Source organism: Lutra lutra, chromosome 9, assembly GCF_902655055.1.
Source record: "Lutra lutra chromosome 9, mLutLut1.2, whole genome shotgun sequence".
NCBI lineage: Eukaryota > Metazoa > Chordata > Mammalia > Carnivora > Mustelidae > Lutra > Lutra lutra.
Window position 1 is genome coordinate 50051210 of NC_062286.1, and position 26953 is coordinate 50078162.

At 38.0% G+C, this 26953-nt stretch overlaps 1 protein-coding gene across 4 annotated transcripts in view; it reads left to right on the forward strand.

Annotated features, from left to right (window-relative positions):
- M1AP (meiosis 1 associated protein) overlaps window positions 1-26953 on the forward strand; it is an 80021-nt gene that overhangs the window by 21416 nt on the left and 31652 nt on the right. For 3 of the 4 annotated variants that reach the window (XM_047743918.1, XM_047743919.1, XM_047743920.1), the window contains exons 3-4: window positions 12026-12211; window positions 13955-14123. In XM_047743918.1, the coding sequence (XP_047599874.1) occupies window positions 12026-12211; window positions 13955-14123 (355 nt within the window). The remainder of the gene's footprint in view (window positions 1-12025; window positions 12212-13954; window positions 14124-26953) is intronic. The other variant, XM_047743921.1, reaches the window with a different exon arrangement.

Below are 26953 nucleotides of genomic sequence, written 5' to 3' on the forward strand. Positions count from 1 at the left end.
ACCCTCCAAATCCTTTTTATTGAAAATGACATAATATTGATATTAGAACCCAACAAAATATTGCACAAGAAAAGCCACAGCAAGTCTCATTTATGAATATTCAAAATCCCAAATAAAGTACAGGCAATAGAATCCAGCCATATATTTTTTTTTCCTAAGCTTTATTTATTTATTTGAGAGAGAGAGAGCGGGGGCAGGGAGGCAGATGGAAAAGGAGAGAGAGAATCTCAAGTAGACTCCCCACTGAGCACAGAGTCTGACAGAGGGATCTGTCTCACAACCCTGAGATAATGACCTGAGCTGAAATCAAGAGTTAGAGGCTTAACTAACTGAGCCACCCAGGCACCCTCAGCTTATATTTAAAAAGATCACATACTAGGAATTTTTTAAAAAATGGTACAATATTAGGGAATCCATTAATGCAGTTTACTATATTGATACATCTAAGAAAAAATATGATCATGTTCATTTCCATAAATACTGAAAAAAGCATTTAATAAAATGCAACATCCAGTCTTAAGTCTAAAATCTTAGAAGATTTTAATATAATAGGTATAGGTAACTATCCCTGAGCACAATATAGGTTTATGACAGCTCAAGAATCAAATCATACTTAATGAAGACACTAAATATATTCCTGTGTTATCATCATTATTACTTAAAAGTATTCCAGAGATTTTCACTGATGCACTTGTACAAAGGAAATAAATTGGAATATAAAGATAGGAAAGAAGGATATAAAATGATTGCTATCTGCAGATTAGTGATGTTCAAGAGAATAAACTAGAAAATTATTTCTTTTCTTTTTTTTTTTAAGATATTTATTTATTTATTTATTTATTTATTTATTTATTTGACAGACAGAGATCACAAGTAGGCAGAGAGGCAGGCTGAGAGAGAATAGGAAGCAGGCTCCCTGCTAAGCAGAGAGCCCGATGGAGGGCTCGATCCCAGGGCCCTGGGATCATGACCTGAGCTGAAGACAGAAGCTTTAACCCACTGAGTCACCCAGGAGCCCCTAGAAAATTATTTCAAACAATGAAAGAACTCATGACAATAGTCTGGTACAAGAACTAATACAGATATTAATACCCTTCATATATTCCAAACAACAGATTTGAAGGTAAAGTGGCAGAAAAGATCTCAGACAATAACCAAAATTATCAGACACTTAGGATTGAAATTAATATATGTGCAGGACTCATATGAATTAAAATGCTTTTGAGAAACACAAAAAAAGATTGCACAAATTAAAAGTCATTAATTTTGGGGAAGAGTCAGACCAGAAAGATGTCCATTATCTCTAAATTAATCTGTAAATATAATGGAATTCCTGATGAAATTTCTAACAAGAATACTGGACATCCTAGACTTTTTTTAAAAGACTTTATTTATTTATTTGACAGAGAGAGATCATAAGTAGGCAGAGAGGCAGGCAGAGAGAGAAGAGGAAGCAGGCTCCCTGCCTAGCAGAGAGCCTGATGCAGGACTCAATCCCAGGACCCCAAGATCACGACCTGAGCCAAAAGCAGAGACTTAACCCTCTGAGCCACCCAGGTACCCCAAAACTGGACATCCTAATAATAAACTTCAAATTAGAAGCGAAAGGAAAAAAAGGCAAAAAACAGCTAGGAACTATTCCTCTCAAATATTAAACATATTCAAAGTGTGATACTGGAGATTGAAAAGATAGGGCAATGTAATGTAATTTAAAATCCAGAAAAAGACCCAAATATATGTGGGAATTTAGTATATAATAAAGATGATATTTAACATTAATGGGAGTGGGGGTCGCCTGCGTGGCTCACTCAGTTAAGCATTTGACTCCTGATTTCAGCTCAGGTCATAATCTCAGAGTTGTGAGATTGAACCCCCTATCAGGCTCCATGCTGGGAGTGGAGCCTGCTTAAGATTCTTTCTCTGCTCTTTCACTGCCCTTGCCCACCTCTCTCTCCCTCTTTTTAATTAATTAATTAGTTAATTAATTTAAATTAATTGGAGGGGCACCTGGCTGGCTTAGTCAGAAGACCACGAGACTCTGGATGTCAGGGTTGTGAGTCTGAATGCCATGTAGGGTATAGAGATTACTAAAAATAAGTAAATGTAGCAGTAAATTAAAAATTAAAAAATAATAAAATTTATTGGAAATAATAATCCAATAAATGCTTGGGTCAACTGGATAGCCATGTACGAAAAAAGTAAATTAGATCCATACACATTGCTTACATCAGTATAAAGTCCAGATCAAAATTTTAAATGTAAAAATTGATACTATATATGTAGGAGAACAGACTGTATCAGTCAGAGTAATCAGGAGAGAGAAACCACACAGTGATTTAAACAAGGGAAGTTTATATGGAAAATTTTAACATCATTTAACATATTAAACTATGATAATAAAGCAACTGTAAGATATGAGAACTTTCTGAGGTAGTGATGCCTAGGAAGGACAAACTTGAAAAGTATATTCCTTTCCCAAGGCTGGACTTCAGGACCAGTTGGAGAAAGTATAGTTGCAGCTGACCAGATACAAAGAAGTTCACCAGTTTTTCCAAGCCAGAGCTGGTCCGTGGTTACTGTGAAAGCAGGATGCAATCTTCCAGATGTTGGTGAGCTGTAATCAGGGACTGGTGCATAAGTGTGTAGAGTGGAGATATCAACATAGACAGGATGCCTAGACCGGACAGCGTCCATGTGGAAATTGCAGCATCATTGGGAGGGCCACAGGAGACAAATTTCTGAGGTGAGCAGAGGGAGTGAGGCATTTGTGCAGGCAGGAGACCTGAAGCAGGCAGTGTCTGTGCCAAAAGGATTGCTGAAAGGTGATCACCAAGCCAGGGCTAAGAGGTTGCAGTGTCTTAGCTCAGGATGTCATAACAACAAAATTCTAAAAACTAGACAGCTTAAACAATACATATTTATTTTCTCAAATTTTGGGAGACTAGAAGTTCGAAATCAGGGTGTGAGTGTGGCCAGGTTCTGGTGAAAGCTCTCTTCTGGCTTACAGACAGTAGTAGACTTGTTGTTTGCTCAGATGACCTTTCCTCAGCGCATGTATGTGAAGAGAGAGAGAGCTCTGGTGTCCTTCCTCTTCTTTAGAAGGTCACCAGAGACTGCATCCTTTTGACTTCCTCTAAACCTAATTACCTCTCAAAGGCCTCACTTAAATGCTACCACAGTAGGAGTTAGGGCTTAAGTATATGAATTTTAAGGGAACATAAACATTTAGTCTCTAAATTCAAGGGACTGTTAATTTGGGGCACTATATGCTAGTGTGAGGCACTATCAGATGTTCTCATACCCCACTGCTTTCAGCAGGAGAGCATCTTCCTCCTGCAGTGTTCCTCCAGTGCTCTCTATTCAAATGTTTAACATCATGTCCATGTAAAGGAGAAATGTTTAAAGGGATTTTGTCCATTACTGCAGCGATCTGTTGAAAGGTGAATTAGATCTTAGAGGCAGTAAGTTGACAATTAGCTCACAAAGCATGGAGGAAAATATCAGAGTAAGAAAGGTTTTTCTAACCATAACCTAAAACCCAAAATTCCAAAAGTGAAAGATTAGTAAATTCAGCTATATAAGGGCATCTTATACATATAAGGGTGGTTCAGTCAGTTAAGCCTCTGCCTTCAGCTCAGGTCATGATCCCAGGGTCCTGGGATCAGGCCCTGCATCGGGCTCCCGCTCAGTGGAGAGCCTGCTTCTCCCTCTCCCCCTGCTGTGCCCCTTGCTGTGCATGCTCTCTATCAAATAAATAAAATCTTAAAAAAAGCAAAAACTCAGCTGTAAAAAAAAATAGAAAATATGTGCTTGGCAAAAAAAAAACAAAAATACAAAAAAAACCCTGCATAATTAATAAGGTAAAGACCAATAATCCAAAAGGAAATGAGAAATGACATATATAGCTTTCAGAAAAAGAAATATAAATGATCCTTCAACATATCAAAATATGTTCAATCTCACTTATAAAAGAAATGAAAAAGAAAACTTGAAGTACGTTGAGATACTATTATTTTTTACCTGTATGGGTTTGTTTTGTTTTGTTTTGTTTTTTAGTAACCTAATGTTCATGAGGTTTTAAAGAAATAACCACACTTACATGCCATTTATGGGTATATAAATTAGCACAATTTCAAGGGTGGGCAATTTGGTGACAGTATCACAATTTACATACCCTTTGACCTAGCAAGTCTGCTTTTAGGAACTTATCCTGCAGATATATTTTCATATGTGGAAAAATGACTTAAGTATTATCATTTCAGCACTCTTTGCAGTAGCAAAAGATTGAAAGCAATCTAATGTCAATCAATAGGAAATTGGTTAAATAAAATTATGTTCCATCCATTAGTGGAATACTCTGTAGCTGTAAAAATTAAGACACTTTTGGGGAGTCTGGGTGACTCAATCAGTTAAGCCTCTGCCTTCAGCTCAGTTCATGATCCCAGGGTCCTTGGGTCGAGCCCCACACTGGGCTCCCTTCTCTCTCTTCTTCTGCCCCTCTCCCCTACTCATGTGCTCTCTTTCTCTCAAATAAATAATCTTTTAAAAAATTAAGACAATTTTTATCTATTGAATGACATCATTGCCCAAGTACACTAATCAATAAAATCAAGATATAAAAGACTATCATAGTCTGTTTTATTTTGGTAAGAAGAACAAATTTATCTTTTATATTTTCTTTCATGTAAAGAAAAAAATCTCTGGGAAGATATCCAACAAGCTACCAATATAGATTGCCTAGCTGAAGGATGAGTGAAAGGTGACTTTTCCTCATATAATTTTATAACCTTTAAATTTTGAATCATGTGCATGTATTATATATTGAAAATAAATAAAAACAAAGTATTGAAAATACATTTGTGCTAATAAAATTCAATCTATCTATGGATTCAATCCATATATGGATATATAAAATTTTTTTAATTTTTTTATATAAGTTTCTACTGATAAAAATATTTTTGAAAATCAATGACCTAAACTATGTTCTAACTTTTTTCATCTGATTTCCAGTAAGACATCAATCCGAGTTACCCTAAACTGCCTAGACCAAGGAGAACACACTGGCACTAGATTTAGGGAGAGAACATCCTGTAGGCATATTTGTACAACTAGTCTACACAAAATGCTGAAAGAAATGCAGTGAGAAAAAAAGAAAGAAATGCAGTGAGGGTCCATTAGTCCTTACCCATTCATCCCAACTTCCACTTCTCTGTACAGCTCCCATCTAACTGAATCAAGGTCTCCACTCTGCACCTTGAAACTCACCCAGATATCTAAGACAAAGAACCTGAATTTGTGATATAATAGATAATAACTCAAAACAATGTTGTAGGCAACTTCAGTACCTGATTCACCGGGCTGCATTTCAACTCAGTAACTTCTGAAAGCACATTTGAATCTTCCACAGTGGAAATCCCAAACTTTCCATCCAGGAAAGGGGAAGGAGGAGAAGTTATGACATTTGACTGCTCAGGTTGCAGATTGCAGGTAATGGCACAACTCCAGCTGAGAGACACCGGGTCTTATCTTCCTACCATCCATTTTCTACCTCTTTATCTAACAGGTCCCTATAGATCCCTGACCCCACCTTTTCTTGTTTGGAACACAAGTCTGAACTATTTACACTATTGCTGTATGGAATATTGCCTAGACATTTCATGAGGGAAAAAAAACTAAGAATGTAAGACTTTCTGTAGCATTCATCAGTCATCAACCTTTGATATATAGAAATTGTTTTCCGGCCAAGCTATATGAGCTCTTCACATTCTAGGCAATTAATATTTCTGCAAAGCCTGCATTTTAAAATCACTTCCAGAATCAAAATGAGTACCTGAGAGATCAGATACCATTTTGAAAGGATATAATACATAGTTATGTTTTAGGGTATTTTCTGTTCAGCCTGTTTCTAAATGATCTAATCTTTTATTTTTTTTTTAAAGATTTTATTTATTTATTTATTTGACAGACAGAGATCACAAGCAGGCAGAGAGGCAGGCAGAGAGAGAGGAGGAAGCAGGCTCCCTGCTGAGCAGAGAGCCCGATGCGGGGCTCGATCCCAGGACCCTGAGATCATGACCTGAGCCGAAGGCAGCGGCTTAACCCACTGAGCCACCCAGGCGCCCCTGAATGATCTAATCTTTTAGATGATTTGGGCACATGACCTCTTGCTACAACAGTTTATCAACCAGTAGTGCTCTCGAGCAATAAGCGACCCTATTATTTGATTAATGTAAGAAAGAACAGCTTAATTTCCAATATTTCCAAAGCCATTGCATTTGGCAAAATTACTCAGATAGGAAATATTTTCAAACCTTGTTAGAAGATCACTTCCTTTTCCTAAAGGTTATTGTAACCTGGCTGGCAGAGACATCAGGAGGCCATCCTATTTTTTTTTTTTTTTAACATTTTAATTACAGGAGATGAGTTAAGCTTTTTGTTTCAGTTTTCAAAATAGAAATGCATTTTCTCTGTACCCCTGGGGATAAAAATATATTATATGTTTATAAAAAATAAAATTAAAAAAAAAAGAAATGCATTTTCTGGTAAAAAAAAAAGTTTTTATTTTAGAAAACTTAAATGTAGAAAAGTATAGTCTTTTGATCATTGCGAAGTTGACTGTTGGAAACACACTTTTACTGTTGATTCCTCCCAAAACACTACCAAAAAGAAAGTTGAGGAATTTTTTTAAAAGATTTTATTTATTTATTTGACAGAGAGAGAGATCATAAGTAGGCAGAAAGGCAGGCAGAGAGAGAGGAAGAAGCAGACTCCCTGCTGATCAGAAAATCTGATGCTGCAGGGCTCCATCCCAGAACCCTGCGAAGACAGAGGATTAACCCACTGAGCCACCCAGGCACCCTGAGGAATTTTTTTTAAATAACATTGAATTAGTTAAGATCAGGCTCAGCTGTAAGTCATAGAAACTCCCGAATGAAAGTGTCTTAAATAAGATATAAATTTATTTCTTTCTCAAATAGTTTTATGCAATCCAGGGCTCATGTGGCAACTCCATAATCAATAAGGACCCATGCTCCTCCTGGCTCATTGTTCCACCATCTTACTACCATCAGCAACACAGATACTGTCTTGTAGACCAAGTTGGCCATTCTTAGGCTTGTGTTTCAGCAAGCAGGAAAGAGGAAAAGCAAAGCAAAGGGAAGGAGAATAATAAAGATTAGAGCAGACATAAATGATATAGAAACTAGGAAAACAATAGAACACATCAATGAATCCAGGAGCTAGTTCTTTGCAAAAATTAATAAAACTGAGAAACCCTTAGCCAGACTTACCAAAAAAGAAAAAAGAAGGACCCAAATAAAATCACAAATGAGAGAAGAGAAAGAACAAACACCACAGAAATACAAACAATTAGAATATTATGAAAAATTATATGCCAACAAATTGGACAACTGGAAGAAATGGACAAATTCCTAGAAACATATAAACTAACAAAACTGAAACAGGACGAAATAGAAAACTTGAACAGATCTATAACCAGCAAAGAAATTGAAACAGTAATCAAAAATCTCCCAACAAACAAAGGTCCAGGACCAGATGGCTTCCCAGGGGAATTCTACCAAACATTTAAAGAAGGGTTAATACCTATTCTTCTCAAACTATTCCAAAAAACAGAAATGAAAGGAAAACTTCCAAAGTCATTCTATAAGGCCAGCATTACCCTGATACCAAAACCAGACAAAGACTCCATGAAAAGATCTACAGATCAATATACCTGATGAACATGGATGCAGAAATTCTAAATAAAATAGTAGCAAATAGAATCCAACAATACATTGAAAGAATCATTCACCACGATCAAGTGAGATTTATTCCTGGACTGCAGGGGTGGTTCAATCAATGTGATATACCATTTTAATAAAAGAAAGGATAAGAACTGTAGGATCCTTTACAATAGATGCAGAAAAGCATTTGATAAAATACAACATCCATTCATGATTTTAAAAAACTCTCAACAAAACAGGGTTAGAGGGAACAAACCCCAGCATATTATAAAGGCCATATACAAAAAAACCTACCGCTAATAACCTAATGGGGAAAAACAGATCTTTTCCTTTATGGTCAAGAACAAGACATTTATGTCCATTCTCACCACTGTTATTTAACATAGTACTGGAAGTTCTAGCCTCAGCAATCAGACAACAAAAGAAATAAAAGGCATCCCAATTGGCAAGGAAGAAGTCAGGTTTTCACTATTTGCAGATTACATGATACTCTCTACAGAAAACCCAAAAGACCCCACCAAAAAACTGCTAGAACTGATACATGAATTCAATAAAGGCTCAGGATACAAAATCAACATACAGAAATCTGTTGCATTTCTACACACCAATAATGAAATAGCAGACAGAGAAGTCAAGGAATCATCCCAATTACATTTGCACCAAAACCCATAAGATACCTAAGAATAAACCTAACCAAAGAAGTAAAAGATCTGTACTCTGAAAACTTTAAAACATTGAAGAAAGAAATTGAAGATGACACAAAGAAATGGAAAGACATTCTATGCTTATGGACTCTAAGAACTAATACTTTTTAAAAGATTTTATTTATTTATTTGAGACAGTGAGAGAGAAAGAGCACAAGTGGGGTGAGGGGCAGAGGCAGAAGCAGAATCCCCGCTGAGCAGAGAGACTGATGCAGGGCTCGATCCTGGGAATCCATGATCATGACTTGAGTTGAAGGCAGACCCTTAACCAACTGAGCCACCCAGTCACCCTGGAAGAATGAATACTGTTAAAATGTCTGTATTACCCAAAGCAATTTACTTACTGAATGCACTCCTTATCAAAATACCACCAGCATTTTTCACAGAGCTAGAAAAAACTATCTTAAAATTTGTATGGAACCTCAATGACCCCAAATAGCCAAAGCAATCTTGAAAAGAGAAGCAAAGTTGTAGGTAAAGTGAAAGACCTAGGTTCTTATCTCACAGAATCAAAGAATGAATCTCATGGACAAAAGGAGTGAGTAAATCGGTTGAGTTTTATTAAGCAAGGATACAGAAAAAGCTCTCAGGAGTGAGAGGGATCCCAACAGGGTTGCCACTGGGGGCTTTTAAAGTTGGTCTTTTATAAAAAGCTATCCAGGGAAGTTAAATCTTTTTGACTTCTCTACTGGCAGCACCACTGATTAAGGACTAGCGTTAACATCTTTAATGGCTTCATTCTGTTTAGGTTCTGGTTATTTTCTGTTACCACAGGAGATTGTCATAAGTGAGACTTTCCCCTAAAAAAAAAAATTAATTAAAAATTAAAAACAGGGCACCTGGGTGGCTCAGTGGGTTGGGCCTCTGCCTTCAGCTCAGGTCATGGTCTTGGGGTCCTGGGATCGAGCCCCACATTGGGCTCTCTGCTCAGGGAGGAGCCTGCTCCCCCCTCTCTCTCTGCCTGCCTCTCTGTCTACTTGTTATCTCTCTCTGTGTGTCAAATAAATAAATAAAATACTTTGGAAAAAAAATTTAAAACGGGGCACCTGGCTGACTCAGTGGGTTAAGCCTCTGAGTGGGTTAAGCCTCTGATTGTCATAAGTAAGACTTTCCCCTATAAAAAAAATTAATTAAAAATTAAAAACGGGGCACCTGGTTGGCTCAGTGGGTTAAGCCTCTGCCTTCAGCTCAGGTCATGATCTCAGGGTCTTGGGATCAAGCACCGAATCAGGCTCTCTGCTCAGCAGGGAGCCTGCTTCTCTCTCTCTCTCTCTCCCTCCCTCTCTGCCTGCCCCTCTGCCTACTTGTGATCTCTGTCAAATAAATTTTAAAAAAATCTTTAAAGAAAAATAATAAGATTTTCCCCTTGGACACCTAGGGCAGGGTGGCCTGGAGTGTTCCCTTATCTCTGGTTTCCTTATACCTCCACATTTTTGGAATTTCTATGAACCCAATCACATAGCCCCTTTACCTATCTCTCCCCACCTAGCCCCACCTGTTCCTTTCTCAGAGGCATCACCATTCTGGACTTCAAATTATATTACAAAGCTGTAGTGATTAAGACAGTATGGTACTGGCACAGAAACAAACACATAGATCAGTGGAACAGCATAGAAAACCCAGAAATGAACCCACAAATATATGGGCAATTACTCTTCAACAAAACAAGAAAGAATGTCCAATGGAAAAAGACAGTCTCTTCAATAAATGGTGTTGGGGAGCTGGACAGCAACATGCAAAAGAATGGACTGGACCACGTTCTGACACCACACACACAAATAAATTCAAATGGATTAAAAACTGGGCACCTGGGTGGCTCTGTTGATTGGGCATCTGACTCTTAAGCTTGGGTCTTGCTCTCAAGGTTGTGAGTTTGAACCCTGAGTTGGGCCCCACGCTGGGCATGGAGCCTACTTTTAAAAAATGGATTTAAGACCTAAATGTGAGACAAGAAACCATCAAAATCCTAGAGGAAAATACAGGCAGTAACCTCTTTGACATTGGCCACAGCAGCTTCTTACTAGATAGGTCTCCTGAGGCAAGGGAAACAAAAGCAAAAATGAACTACTGGGAATATACATACACACACACACACACACACACACACACACACACACACACACACAATGGAATATTAGGCATTAAAAAGAATGAAATATTGCCATTTGAATGATGTGGATGGAGCTAGAGGGTATTATGCTAAGCAAAATAAGTCAGAGAAAGAGGAATACCATATAATTTCACTCATGTGGAATTTAAGAAACAAAACAGATGAAAAATTGGGTGGAGAAGAAAACCATAAAACAGACTCTTGACTATAAAGAACAAACGAGATTGCTGGAGGGAAGTTGGAGGGTGTTTAATGGGTGACTGGGCTTAGGGAGGGTACTTATGATGAGCACTGGCTGTTGTATGTAAATGATGAATCACTAAATTCTACTCCTGAAATTAATATTACATTGTGTGTTAACTAACTGGAATTTAAGTAAAAACTTGAGATAATAGACAAAGTCTATCAGTCTTCAGATTCTTTTAGGGGGTACATGAAAAGAAATTTCTGAAGGCCACTGGTCGATACATACGGTCTCATTTTCTTTTTTGCGTAGGTTTCTTATCTTCCCATCTAAATTACAAATTCTCTTTGTGTAAGAATTACATCCTATTTTTTGTGTTTTTCCCATAGACTCAGGGAGAGGAGCATGTTAGCAAAGTAAGCAGCTGTGGAATTAGGTGAGGCAGGGGTTGACTTAAGTAAACTGGCATAATGGCAGCTCATGCTCATGAATTTTATGTGCATTTTGCAAATATTGCTCAGTTCTGCTCTTTGTCAGGGTGGTTTCCTCATCCCAAATATAATTCCTCCTCACCCAACCCCCATCTGCTATTGATGCTTAGAATTCAAATAGTGTCACAAATTAGCATTCCACCTTTATTCAAAATGTTAATATCCTTAGGAGAGGTAACACTGATATAGAATCAGATTATATTAGATTACTTCCTGAGAGTAACTTTTTATAAAGGGAGGCGAGATAGAACCAAGAGATTTACATGTTGGCTCCTTGAGCTGACTACAGACTAAGTCAAGCATCTCTTCTTTATTGAAGTGATCCTGAGGAGCAGACTGGATAGGACCTTATCCATTCTGGAATGACCAACCATATCAAAATCCTCATTTCTGGAAACTAGAGAGGCTCCCAGTGCCTAGACTGACTATGAAATGAAAATAATATTTAAGAGTGATCCTGCTAGGCCTCCAGTTTGTAGAGCCCCCCAAAGTAAAACTCAGCAATCACAACTGGACTTCCATTTGGATGAGTGAATAAGTTCAAACACTTCCTTTCCTGTTCCTGGTAACTCCACATAATCAAAGCCCTTTGGCTACAAATTTTCTTTCTTCTGGTATAGGGAAGATTTTAGTGCAGTGCCTAAAGCATAGTAGGCATTGAATAGATATGGTCAAATAAAAAAAAATCTTCAGGAAGGGAAGGGACCCCTGAGGAATAACTGATAAAGAAGATGGACTGCCCATTAATCTGGAACCTGGGTCACTAAAGATCTTTGGTTCATTTTTCTTTACAGCAAGTGAAAGGGAACTTTGTTAGGCTGAAGGCCTGCATCTCAGAACTCCGCATGTTGCAGAGAGAAGGCTGTTTCAGGCCACATAGCACTTCCCTGCACCTGGCAGTACAGGATGGCCTTCAGCAGTTCAAACAGTACAGCAGACACGTGACCACAGGTGCATCTCTGAGCTTCACTTCCCTGGAGGTAAGAATATTGGCCTTAGGACTCTAAGACCATTGCGGGCCATCTAGATGCTTCATTATTATTTATCATCCTGATATTGTTCTTTGTTTCATACACTCTGATGGTAATTTTCAAGTCTAGATTTTCATTTCCCTGTGGGCAAGAGATATGTTCTCTTTTTCCTATAGCCTGTGTAATTCTTATACAGAGCCAGCATAGAGAGAAATGCTAAAAATATGGGCTGAAGTGAATTATGATGAAAAACTGAAATCAAAATCTGAATATGCCATCTGCCTCTGGATTTTTGGAGCTTGTAAAGTAATTGGTAAACTGCCTAGATTGCTGTCTGTATTTATATTTCCTTTGCACCCTTCAGAACTTACAGTTGTTCTTAATCAAATCTTGGCATCAAATTGAGTAAATTTTCTTGGACTTAGCAAATGTGCAAATTTAAAGATTGCTAAACTTCTAGTGCAGACTAAGACAATCTTAAAAAATATAAGTCAGTCATGCCTGGGTACTCCACTGGGTGCATGAGTTAAAACACATTCAGTCTTTGGAAATCTCAGGCATCAAACAGATGTATTTTAAAAAACAACTGTGCTTTTATCTGCATCCTTCATTAATCAAAAATGTCCAAGCACTGGGGCACTTGGGTGGCTCAGTCGGTTAAGTGCCTGACTCTTGATTTCTGCTCAGGTCACAATCTTGGAATCCTGAGATCTAACCCTGTGTGCATCAGGCTCCATGCTGGTGGTGGAACCTGCTTAAGATTCTCTCTCCGGGGGCGCCTGGGTGGCTCAGTGGGTTAAGCTGCTGCCTTCGGCTCAGGTCATGATCTCAGGGTCCTGGGATCGAGTCCCGCATCGGGCTATCTGCTCAGCAGGGAGCCTGCTTTCCTCTCTCTCTCTCTCTCTCTCTCTCTCTCTGCCTGCCTCTCCGTCTACTTGTGATCTCTCTCTGTCAAATAAATAAATAAAATCTTTAAAAAAAAAAAAAAGATTCTCTCTCCGTCTGTCTTGCTACTTCCCCCCTCCATGCACACACACACGTGCTCACTCACTCTTCCCCCCAAAGAAACGTTCCAAACACCAAAAATAAATGTCTAAGTACAAAAGAGAATTGCATATATTTAATATTTGCCTTCCAGATTTTCAAATTAAAGACAAAACTGCTAATAAAAACATCTGGAAGATTTACTCAGGTGAAATAAAATATTCAGATTATAAACAAACACCTCAGTATCTCTTCAGGTTAGATATATTGATCAAGGGTGAGTACATTTTAGAGTTAAGAAAGCAGAAGAAACAGCTCACCTGTATGCAGGTTGAACAAGGAGAGAAATCTATGTAGAAGCACAACCATGAGAAAGAAGCATAGAGATTCTCTGATATTTAGTACATACTTAGTGAGTGGAATTTAAGGATTCTATTTCCTTCATTGCCTTATAAAATTGAAGCATTTTGAGCATGAGAAACTTCAAGCAATCTTAAATTAAAACATAGGGATGACTTCTCACTGGTCGCTTTCTGGGATAGGCCTTACCTGTTTGGAAGGGTCCTGTAATGATTTGTCCCACCAGACCTCTTCCACCAGAATCTGTCAAATGAAATTTGATTTGTAAGTTACCATAAAATCTTCTCTGCTTCAAAGAAAATAGCCACTGCCACAGACTTCTGCTGTGTCTATCCTCCAGATCTAACCTACTATGTTCTTCACTGTGTACATCAAAGTAGACACATTGATTCTTGGATTTATTTCCAGATTACTGTTCTGACTTCCCAGCCTGGAAAGGAGGTGGTCAAACAATTGGAGGAAGGATTGAAAGATACAGACCTAGTCAGGGTCAGGAGACTTCAGGTGGTTGAAATCACTAAGGGAGACCTAGAGTATATGGACTCAGTATCCCCTGCTGAAGAGCTTGGCAGCGATGGTAAGAATTAAAAGAAAAGGTAAAAAGAATTTTAATGAGTGGTCAGGAAGATTATTTTCCATGGTCTTTTTGTTCTTCAATTAAATGAACCCAACAGATTTCTCTACGGTTTAGACAGGTGTTTCTAAGTGTATATATATAGGCCTAATATATATTAAGGATATATTTAGTATTTTAACAGAATCATAATATACATAATATTCCATAACCTTCTTTGTGCATTGGATAGCCATCTCTGTTAGTATCTGTAGATCTGTCTTATTTTTTACTGGCTGTATGATTTTCTTATTGTGTGGTTGGATCATAGTTTGTTTAATCACTTATTAATGAACAATTTTGTTTACTACACTTTGCTATTATAACCAATGCTGAATAAACAGACTTATGTGCAGGGCTGACTTCATGTACTTATGACCAATATAGTCACACAGGGCCCGGCATTCAGAAACACCCTATGCTTGGGATTTAATGCTCTTTGGTGGCTCTCTTGAAATTCTTAAAAATTTTATCTTTGGATTTATATTTTATCAGTGAAGTTTGATGGAACAATGAAGCATGTGCCAGGGGACTAGAGTCTCAGCTCACATACACCCTGCCTCCTATATCCTTCCCAACTCTCCATAATGGGGTTCTTAGTTGCTAGCTTCCCAGCTCTGGTGTCCCCAACCTGCCTACCCCAACCCGGCAACCACTAATACCCATGTCCCTGCCAATAAATCCTACATAAATCACTAATAATTCTAAATTTCCTAGAGCAGAAAATATTTGAACTGAGTCTTAAAGAACATATAGGAATTAATCATGTAGAGGAAGAAACAAGGGCACTCAAAAAGGAGACATGGGGGCATGAGAAAGCAAGATTAATCAACTTTCAGGGAAGTGCCCATGGTTCCTTATTACTAGAGCAGGTCAGGCCGAAGGAGGAGTTAAGTCTATGAAGGTAGGCAAGAATTTGATCAAGAAAGGCCATATATGCCATTCTAAGACCTTTAGATTTTATTCTAAGACAGTGGAAATTTATGAAAAGATTTTGGTCAGAAAGTCAAGGAGAGATTCCCAAATTATGGAGTTTAAGATATTTTTAACCAGTTTTAATTTATCCAACACTCAAGTTATTGTTCACCCTTCAACAGTCCTTTCTGCATGTATTGGCCTTCTCCAAGGTTATGCACATGGGAGGAGCCCCTATTCTGATACCATTGATCGCTTTCTGGTCACACTTGGATAACACACTAATTAGGTGAGAGAGTTAAATCTAAGTGTGTGTTTCCACTCCAAACCTGACACATGTGAATCCTTCCAGCTTCATGAGGCCACTGACATTGTTTTGGTCCGGGAGGGAGGATAACCAGCCTTAGCTGTGTCATTTATGAGCTGTCACCCACTTGGCACACTCTGCTTTTCTCAAGTCAGTCTCCTCACTGAATGTCTTTCTTTCTCTCTCCATCTCTTCACTTATAGTTGTCTTTTCCTTTGAATTCCCTCTTCTTTCCTCTGAGTTCCTTCCCTTATCTTCTTCCAGCCAAATCTTCCCCATCCCTTAAGGCTTAATTCATGTTCCTGATTACTATATTGATTTTCCTCTCCTTAGAATAACGATAGCCTTGTGGTGTATACCAAACATTTTAGCACTTTATTATATGCCATGGAGAATTGTTCACCACTGGGTGATAATTTTGTCTTCTCATCTAATCTGAAACTACTTGATATCTTTTCTTTCTGGATTAAATTCTAAGTACCTTAGGATTAGGAATTTGTTTTACTTATTTCTATGTCCTAGTGTGTAGAATATTCTAGATTACAGGTGATATTTGTTGAATGAATTGATGACAGTGATACCTGTGGAGATAGTTCTTGGTCTGCCCAGCATCCGCTGAATCCCCATTCTCTAGTAACACCTTACTTTCATGGTCACAAAGAATGGGCCATGACCTCGGTGAAGCCATCATAGTTCCTCCAGGCCACCAGAACTTGAGTAAGTTCTCAAACTGAATCTATGAGAGAGAAGCTCTTTTTCTTTCTCTTTGGCAATGGATATATCAGGCATGGACTGTGTCCTTTTCCATCTTCAGTGACTGTATCCAGTAAGAATTTCCTGTATCTTTAGTGGCACAGAGCTCAGAGTACTCTGAGGCCACCTGATGTCTTTATTTAGAATAGTTGGTGTCTAGAGCCATATAGAAGAACTTTTACATTTAGGAAGACAAGTTTTCTACCTTGTGTCACTCCTGATGATCTTCCTGTAACCTCCTATTTGCTTATAAATAATACATCATCCCATAAATTTCTTGTAATTCCTCTTTGCGGGCTAAGTATATATGTATGGTTCATATCTTGAGATCTTCCCAGTTACCTGTACTTTCCTCGTAATTATTTCATTCCATTGATGTTTGCCTCGTCTTGGTGTCCTTATGAAGAGATTAGCAAAAGCAACTTCTCTCATTCTCAAGAAGATGAGCGCTCCAGAATCAGGTTGTCTGAGTATAAACCCCAGTTCTATCACTTACTAGTTGTGCAACTTTGAGAAGGTACTTAGTCTATTTAAGCCTTAGTTGCTAATTCTTGCCTTATGCAATAGTACAGATTTAATGAGATGATGTGTGTTAATTCGTACATGATAAATGTTCAGTAAAAGTCAGCTAATCTTGTTAATATTTCTGAAAATTTTTGCATATGAGTGGTTTAATATTTCTGAGATTTGTTTTTTTTTTTTAAAGATTTTATTTATTTATTTGAGAGAGAGACAGTGAGAGAGAGCATGAGCTAGGAGAAGGTCAGAGGGAGAAGCAGACTCCCCATGGAGCTGGGAGCCTGATGTGGGACTCGATCCCAGGATTCCGGGATCATGACCTGAGCCGAAGGCAGTCGTCCAACCAACTGAGCCACCCAGGCGTCCCCTGAGATTTGTTTTTAATGGCCAGGTCCCAAGTGCGTTGTAAGTTACCTGAGGATAACTACATCTAACACATCTTTGTATCACCAGCATGTATCATCCAGCCTTGCACATAGCAGATTCTCAATAAATGTTTCTTTAAAAAATAAGTGAATGATTGGAAAAAATAAAATGATTTGGGTGAGGTAATGGTCTCCCTTTTTGACATCAACCCAAATAGTTAGTTTCATATGTCAAACACTCAGCTTCCCTTTGTAACCCATGAATATCGTAAATTAATTCAAGCACTTTTTTCTTTTTTTTTCTTTTTTTTTTTTTTTTTAGATTTTATTTATTTATTTGTCAGAGAGAGAGAGGGAGAGAGAGCAAGCACAGGCAGACAGAATGGCAGGCAGAGGCAGAGGGAGAAGCAGGCTCCCTGATGAGCAAGGAGCCCGATGTGGGACTCGATCCCAGGACGCTGGGATCATGACCTGAGCTGAAGGCAGCTGCTTAACCAACTGAGCCACCCAGGCGCCCAGCACTTTTTTTCTTATCTTTTTTTTTTAAAGATTTTATTTATTTATTTGGCAGAGAGATAGAGAGCACAAGTAGGCAGAGCAGCAGGCAGAGGGAGAGGGAAAACAGGCTCTCCACTGAGCAGGGAGCCTGATGCAGAATTCGATCTGATGGGATCATGACCTGAGCCCAAGGCAGCCACTCAACCAAATGAGCCACCCAGACACCTTAATTCAAGTACTTCTTGAGTCTATTTATATATATACATATATATATATTTTTTTAACTCTGTAACCATGATCATCTATTAAAGGAAAAGTATCTCTATTCCACTTTTAGAGAGACCAGTTACAGGGAAATGTAGACTCATTTAAATGCAGACTCATTTAAAAAGTAAGTATGAGGGCCGCCTGGGTGGCTCAGTGGGTTAAGCCTCTGCCTTCAACTGGGGTCATGATCTCAGGGTCCTGGGATCAAGCCCCGAATTAGGCTCTCTGCTTAGCTCTCTCTCTCTCTGCCTGCCTCTCTGCCTACTTGTTATCTCTCTCTCTCTCTCTGTCTCTCTCTCTCTGTTAAATAAATAAATAAAATCTTTTTTAAATAAATAAATAATAAAAAGTAAGTATGAGAGTATGTCCTTCAGTCGGGCAAAATTCTGCCTCCTGCACATGAATATAGACTCAAAATGGATGAAGCACCTCAATGTGAGAAAGGAATCCATCAAAATCCTTGAGGAGAACACAGGCAGCAACCTCTTCGACGTCAGCCACAGCAACTTCTTCTAGGAACATTGCCAAAGGCAAAGGAAGCAAGGGCAAAAATGAACTATTGGGACTTCATCAAGATCAAAAGCTTTTGCACAGTAAAGGACAGTTAACAAAACCAAAAGACAACTGACAGAATGGGAGAAGATATTTGCAAAAGACATCAGATAAAGGACTAGTATCCAAAATCTATAAAGAGCTTAGCAAACTCAACACCCAAAGAACAAATAATCCAATCAAGAAATGGGCAGAGGGGGCACCTGGGTGGCTCAGTGGGTTAAAGCCTCTGCCTTTGGCTCAGGTCATGATCCCAGGGTCCTGGGATCGAGCCCCACATTGGGCTCTCTGCTCGGCAGGGAGCCTGCTTCCTCCTCTCTCTGCCTGCCTCTCTGCCTACTTGTGATCTCTGTCTGTCAAATAAATAAATAAAATCTTTATTTAAAAAAAGAAAAAAGAAATGGGCAGAGGACATGAACAGACATTTCTGCAAAGAAGACATCCAGATGGCCAACAGACACATGAAAAAGTGCTCCACATTACTTGGCATCAGGGAAATACAAATCAAAACTACAATGAGATACCACCTCACACCAGTCAGAATGGCTAAAATTAACAAGTCAGGAAATGACAGATGTTAGCGAAGATGTGGAGAAAGGGGAACCCTCCTACACTGTTGGTGGAAATGCAAGCTGGTGCAACCACTCTGGAAAACAGAATGGAAGTTCCTCAAAAAGTTGAAAATAGAGCTACCTTACGATCCAGCAATTGCACTACTGGGTATTTACCCTAAAGATACAAATGTAGTGATCCGAAGGGGCACATGCACATGAATGTTTATAACAGCAATGTCCACAATAGCCAAACTATGGAAAGAAACTAGATGTCCATCAACAGATGAATGGATAAAGAAGAGGTGGTATATATACACAATGGAATACTATGCAGCCTTCAAAAGAAATGAAATCTTGCCATTTGTGACAACGTGGATGGAACTAGAGGGTATTATGCTTAGCGAAATAAGTCAATCAGAGAAAGACAACTATCATATGATCTCCCTGATATGAGGAAGTGGAGATGCAACGTTGGGGTTTTGGGGGGTAGGAAAAGAAGAAATGAAACAAGATGGGTTTGGGAGGGAGACAAACCATAAGAGACTCTTAATATCACAAAACAAACTGAGGGTTGCTGGGGGGAGGGGGGGGAGGGGGTTATAGACATTGGGAGGGTATGTGCTATGGTATGTACTGTGAAGTGTGTAAACCTGGCGATTCACAGACCTGTACCCTGGGGCTAATAACACATTATCTGTTTAAAAAAATTAAAAAAAAAAAATTCTGCCTCCTTTAGTGCAATCCTGCCCAGTGAGAACTAATTATAAGGATGACTTGGAGAGTGCAAGATCCAGAATCATCAAAATAAGAATGAATTTAGAAATGAAGGAAGTAGGTGGCTCAGTTGTTGCCTGTCTGCCTTCAGCTCAGGTTATGATCCCTGGGTCTTGGGATGGAGCCCCACATCCAGCTGCTCAGCGGGAAGCCTGCTTCTCCCTCTCCCACTCCCCCTACTTGTGTTCCTGCTCTTGCTGTCTCTGTCAAATAAGCACATGAAATCTTAAAAGAAAGTTACAATTAAAAAAAAGAAATGAAGAAAGTAGACTCACATTTTAGCAAGTTTTTTAACAAAATCTAAAATGAAAAGATTAACTTTAAATCACACTCGTATCAGTTTAAGTTTTCTATAAATATTCAGACCATATAGCCTATTTTATATTTTCTTTCAACCACATAAATGGTGCTTTTTAAAAAAAGATTATATTTATTTATTTGAGTGAGAAAGTGCAAGTGTGTGTGCGCAAGCGCACGCGAGAGAGAGAGAGAGAGAGAGAGAGAGAGAGAGAATGCATGAGGGGGAGGTGCAGAAGGAGATGCAGACTCCCCACTGAGCAGGAACCCCTGGGATCATGACCTGAGCTGAAGGCAGAGGCTTGACTGACTAGGCCACCCGGGTGTCCCATAAATGGTGCTTTCTTTCATCTGTTCCTGTTTGGTCTAACTGGTGCGTTTTTTCTTTATTTAAAATTTAGCTAAAAGATCCAGCCTAGCTCTCTTTGTAGTAGCTTTTGTCTGGTCATTTTACCATTTTTTATTATAAGTTGTACAAATTTAGGGCACCTGGGTGGCTCAGTTGATTAAGCAACTGCCTTCAGCTCAGGTCATGTTCCCAGAGCCCTGGGATCGAGTCCCACATAAGGCTCCCAGCTCCACGGGAAGTCTGCTTCTCCCTCTCACCTTCTCCCCTCTCATGTTCTCGCCCACTTTCTCTCTCTCTCTCAAATAAAAAAAAAATCTTTAAAAAAAGAGCAATATGATCTCTTAAAAAATGTTGTGCAAATTTAAACATTGTATAAGTATATAATATAAACTGTTCAAAATGATTCAAAATTCTGCTCTCCAGAGATAACCACCATTAGTACCATAGCACACATTCTGCTGAATAATTTTCCTTACATGTACATGGATATGGACACACATGTAACATTATTACTGTTATCAATACTTTTACCAAAATGTAACTATACAGTACTCACTATTCTGTCTGCATTTTTATTTTTTTCATTTGGTTAATTATCCATTTTTTTTCATATTGACACAGAAAGAACTAATCTATTCCTTTTAATACCTGTGATGCATTTTACTGTATAAATTCATCATTGTTTATTCAACCATCCAGTTGGATTTTTACATTTTACTGGAGAACTGTGTGACCTTGAACAGTTATTTAAACTTCTTATTTCACAATTTTTTTCATTTACAAAATAGGACTAATAAGAGCAGCTGCCTCATAGGGATTTTTTTTATTAACATATAATGTATTATTTGCCCCAGGGGTACAGGTCTGTGAATCATCATGCTTACACATTTCACAGCACTCACCATAGCACATACCCTCCCCAATGTCCATAACCCAGCCACCCTATCCCTACCCCCACCACCTTCCAGCAACCCTCAGTTTGTTTCATGGGATTAAGAGTCTCTTATGGTTTGTCTCCCTCCCGATCCCATCTTGTTTCATTTTTTCCTTCCCTACCCCCCATAACACCCTGCCCTGCCTCTCAAATTCCTCATATCAGAGAGATTAAATACACCTTGCATGTAAAGCACTTAGAACAGTGCCTGGCACATGTGAGCAGTAAATAAATGTTATCTGTGGTATTAATAGTAGTAACAGTATGGGATGCAGGGGTGACTCAGTTAAGTGTCTTCCTTCTGCTCAGGTCATGATCCCAGGGCCCTGGGATGGAGTCCTGCGTTAGGCTCCTTGCTTGGCAGGGAGCCTGCTTCTCCTGCCTGCTACTCTCCCTGCTTGTGTTATCTCTCGCTCTCTATTTCCGACAAACAAATAAATAAAATCTTTTTAAAAAATAATAGTAATAATAGAACCTTTTTATATATGCCTTTTTACTGAGAAAATTTTCAAGCTCTAATAATTTTTTATTGAAAAAGAAGATATGACCATAAAAAATTTTTAAATTTAAAACCATTTATAATCGAACTATCCCAATATACTGATTTTATTTTTACACATTGTCTCTTGGTTTTCACAATCATGCTTAGATTACATAGTTATAATTCACATATATGGCATTTTGTTTTCATGTAACATAGTATTATAAAACTTTCCCACAGATTTGGTAGCCTTTCTTTTCTGTTATTTATCCATTTTGTTCCTCTTTTGCTCTTAAAAGAGGACTAGAAGTGTTAGTCTTTGAAATAGAGTTATGATGATGTATACCTCTCACAGGGAAAGCTGGCGGCCTTCTTTATCTTTATATGCCCTCTTTACACATATGCCAACCCTGCTCTTTAGAGCAGATCCCTAAACCTGGATCTCGATCATAAATTTAGGGTCTAGGAGAGCCTGTCAATTCCAGCAGCCAAAGTTAACACCATAAAAGAGCCATTGGTGGAGAGAATAATGCTGATAGCTTTACTCATTTTTAAGTTAAGTTCTGAGCCTCAAGGAGGAGAAATATGAAATAAAAGCATTAGTCTCTTGACCTACACTAACTTTTGTTTATGGATCATAATAATGGCGACATTTATTAAACGCTTACTATCCAGGGGCACCTGGGTGGCTCAGTGGGTTAAAGCTTCTTCCTTCAGCTCAGGTCATGGTCCCAGGGTCCTGGGATCCAGCTCCACATCCAGCTCTCTGCTTGGCGGGGAGCCTGCTTCCTCCTCTCTCTCTCTTTGCCTGCCTCTCTGCCTACTTGTGATCTCTATCTGTCAAATAAATAAATAAAATCTTTAAAACAAAAAAAAAACCCTCAATGTGACAAGTTTTCCCTTGCAGAAGATCAGGAAAAAAAACATAACGGATATCTTAGTAGTATTGTTGATATTCTACATCTTAAGCTGAATAAAGGATTCATGAATGTTCCTTTTGCTGTTATGCTTGTAGCTTACATATATGTTACATGTGTTCGCTTGCATATAATAAAAATTTTATAATAGTTTTCTCAAGAATGGCTAAGTAATAAATATGCCAAAATTAAAAGGGCTGGTATGATCAATGCACTTTGGTATCCAAAGGGCATCTGTCCAGATTGACAGCAGTGCACTGGTTGAGTGTGTAAGTCTTTCAGCCAGTTACAAATCAACCTAACGATGCTGTCAGCCAGCCTGCACTTCTCAGCCTTGTACACAAGGATATCAAGTTCCCTTTCTAAGTGCTCTCAAACCATCTGTTTAGTATTTCCTTTGCTAGAGATCAATGTCAGCTCTTTTGGAAAGCTATTGTATCCATATGTGTTCTCAGGAAACACCAAATGTTAACAACCCAAACATAAAAGGTAAAGATTCCTTGCTTCCTAAAGGAGTCCAGAAAAAAATAAAAAGTAAAAACAAAAACAAAAACAAAAAAAGCTATCGTATGCTTCATGCTTCAGTGCAGTTGTCAAACTCCACAAATGAATTGTTTCCCCCTTCCAATGTCTTGGAAAATAGACCAGAAAATGCAGTTGTTCATTGAGTTTGTCTTTGATAACCACAATAAAGTCATTTCCCTGTAGTGTTAAGACTAAATTAGAACAACTGGTGTATTTATTACCTAAAGATATTCAACACAGAGAGACATGTGCTTATTTCATTAACAGAAGCTATGGTCTCAGAAAATGTTAGTTCTTCCCTTTTTTGAAATTGAATTAAAGATTTTTTTAGAGTTAACAGAAAATCTAAAGATATTTGAAAATGGAGGTTTAAAAAAATTTCTTCTCCGACATTTTGAAGGAGTAATTTACATACCGTACATTGCACCCATTCAAAGTATAAATTCAGTGAGTTTTGACAGTTGTATATGCCCACGAATCATCACCACAATCAAAATACAGAACATTTCTATCATCCCTAAAAGATTCCTTTTGCCCCTTTACACTCCCTTCCTCCCTCATTCCCTAGTGTATGCCACTAATGTGGCTTTTGTCTGTAGATTAGTTTGCATTTTATATAAATGGAATCATATAGTACATATTCTTTTATATCTGACTTGTTTCTTTTAGACTTTGAGATTAACCCATGTTGTTGTTTAAACCATAATTTCTTATTATTGCTGACTAGTAGTATATTGTATGAATATTCCACATTTTGTTTAATCATCCACCTGTTAATGGATGTTTCACTTGTTTCCAATTTTGGTGTATTGCAACTAAAGCTGCTGCAAATATCCATAAACAAATCTTTGTATGACATGTTTTTATTTTTCTTGGGTCTTACTGTATTTATGGTTCATCTTTTTTCATCCATTTGTTTCAGCCCATTTTATGTTTTTATACTAAAGTGTATGTCTTATAGACAGTGTGTAATTGGGTCTTGCTTTTTAATCCATTCTGCTAATCTCTGCCTTTTACTTGGAATATATAGTCCATTAACATTTACCATAAGTATTAATATGGTTGGATTTAGGTGTACCATTTTATTTATTTATTTTTTTGTCTTCTCTGGTTTTTGTTCACCCTTTCCCTGCTTTCCCACATTTTTTAGATTATTAAATATTTTTAGGATTCTGTTTTAATTTATATTTTGTCATTTAGCTATATTTCCTTACATTAATTTTTAGTGGCTTCTCTAGGGATTATGTTATAGATTCTTAACTTTTCATAGTCTACTCAGAGTCAGTATAGTACCACTTCACATAAAACACTGAAGATGCAAGATTATAATACTTTAGAGTGCCTAGCTGGCTCAGTCCGTGGAGTATGAGACTCTTGATCCGGGGATTATGAGTTTGAGCCCCACACTGGGTATAGAGGTCACTTAAAAAAATAAAATAAGAGGGGCACCTGGGTGGCTCAGTCGGTTGTTTGCCTTCAGCTCAGGTCAAGATCCCAGGGAGCCCCACAGTCTCTCTCCCTGCTTCTCCTTCTCCCTCTGTTACTCTTCCCACTGCCCCCCTTCCTGGCTTGTGCTCTCTCTCAAATAAATAATAAAATAAAATAAATAAAATAAGATGATAATATTTTACATAAAATGTAGAAACCTTACAGGGGTTAAAAGATATTTTTTAATTTTCGGCAGCCTACTTAGAATTAATATAGTTCCATTTCATGTGAAATATAGAAACTTTGCAACCATGTAGGTCCATTTATCCCCTGCACACACACACACATACACATACACAGAGTCTTTTATTTTATAGTTGCCATGTGGATTACATCTACATTATAAATTACACAAGACATTATTATAAATTTTACTTTAAATGGTCATGTGTATTTTAAAGAAACCAAGAGAAAAGTATTCTTTTCTTTTCCAGTGCTCTTCATTCATTCCTGAAGATCCACATTTCCTTTGGATATTATGTCCTCCAGCTCAAAGAATTTTTTTATTTCTTATAGCTAGTTCTGATGGTGACAAATTCTCTTAGTTGTTATTTATCCAAAACTGCATGTTTCAGCTTCATTCTTAGAGGGTATTTTTCTTGTATATAGAATCATGGGTTGACAGAATATTTCTTTCTTTCAGCATGTTAAAAATGTTGTTCCACTATCTTCTGGTCTTCCATGGTTTCTAATCAAATATCACAGTCCTTGAATCACTTTCCCCTGTATGTAAAGGATCATTTATCTGGCAGCTTTCAAAAATTTTCACTTTATGTTTGTTTTTCACCAGCTTTACAATGATGTGACTAGGCAGAGATTTCTTATTTAGGGTTCACTGAGCTTCTTGAATCTATAACCATTCTGTACCCGATTTCGATGTTTGGGGGCATTTTCCCACAAGCAATTCTACACCAGCTGGGTATCCTACAACTTAACTCAATTCCAGCACTATCTGGAGATAACATCAGATCCACAAATTAAGGGCTCAGTCCCATAAAATCTCACACATGTGTACACGTACACACACACATACCAGATACCAATCACAAGTCCAGGTTGTCACCTCTGCTTCTAAGTGATCAGCTATAGATCAGAACTTCCAGTGACTACCTCCTTGGATTTGATTAATTTGTTAGAGTGGCTCACAGAACTCAGAGAAATATTTTACTTACTAGATTACCATTTTATTACAGGAGGATATAATTCAGGAACAGCCCAATAAAAGAAATGCATAGGACAAAGTGTGAGGACAAAGGATCAGAGCTTTCAGGCCCTCTCCCAATACACCACTCTCCCCAAATCTCTACATGTTCATCAACCCACAAGCTCTCTGAACCATGTCCTTTTAGGGGGTTTTATGGGGAGTTCATTACATAGGCACAGTTAATTAATTCATTGGCCATTGACAAGTGATTCAACTTCTGGGTCCCTTTCTCCTCCCCAGAGGTCACAGTGTGGAGCTGAAAGTTCCAACACTCTAAACACAGGACTGACTTCTCTGGCAACTGACCCCATCCTTAGGTGCTTCCCAAAAGTCACCTCACTAACATGACAAAAGATACCTTTATTGCTCTCTCACTTAGGAAATTCCAAAGGTTTTAGGAGCTCTTCCAGAAACAAGACAAAGATCAAATATATACCTCTTACTATAAGCCACAGTATCACAACCTATAAATGTATATCTTTGATTCAATTTGGGAAATTTCCTGCCATCATCTCCTCAAGTATTTTTTCCATCTCATTCCTCTTTGTCTCTTTTTCTTGGACTCCAGTTACCCACATGTTAAGACTTATAAAATTGTTTTACAGTTTCCAAGCCTCTATGGTTGGTTTTATTTTGCTCAAAGTGTTTTCTTTCTCTTTTTTAGATTAAATTATCATCTCCATTGACCTATCATTAAGTTCACTGTCTCTCATCTCTCATTCCCAAGCCCATGCGGTGAATTTTCTTGTTCAGATAATGTATTTTTTAGTTCTAAAATTTCCATATTGTATTTTTTATATTTTCTATTTCCCTGATATTTCCTATATCATCATTCATTATGAACATATTTTCTACTCCTCATTGAACATAATTAAAATTTATAGGTATAGTTATATAATTATGCTGCTTTAAAATCTTTGTCTAATAAGTCTGATACCTTTATCATCTTGGTGTTTGCATCTGTTGATTGTATTTTCCTTTGAGACTGGGTCACATTTTCTGACTCTGGGTCAGAATTTGGGTTGTAATTTGTGAATGTTGTTATAGGGACTCTGGATTCTAGTATATTACCCTGAAAAGTGTTTGTTTTGGTAG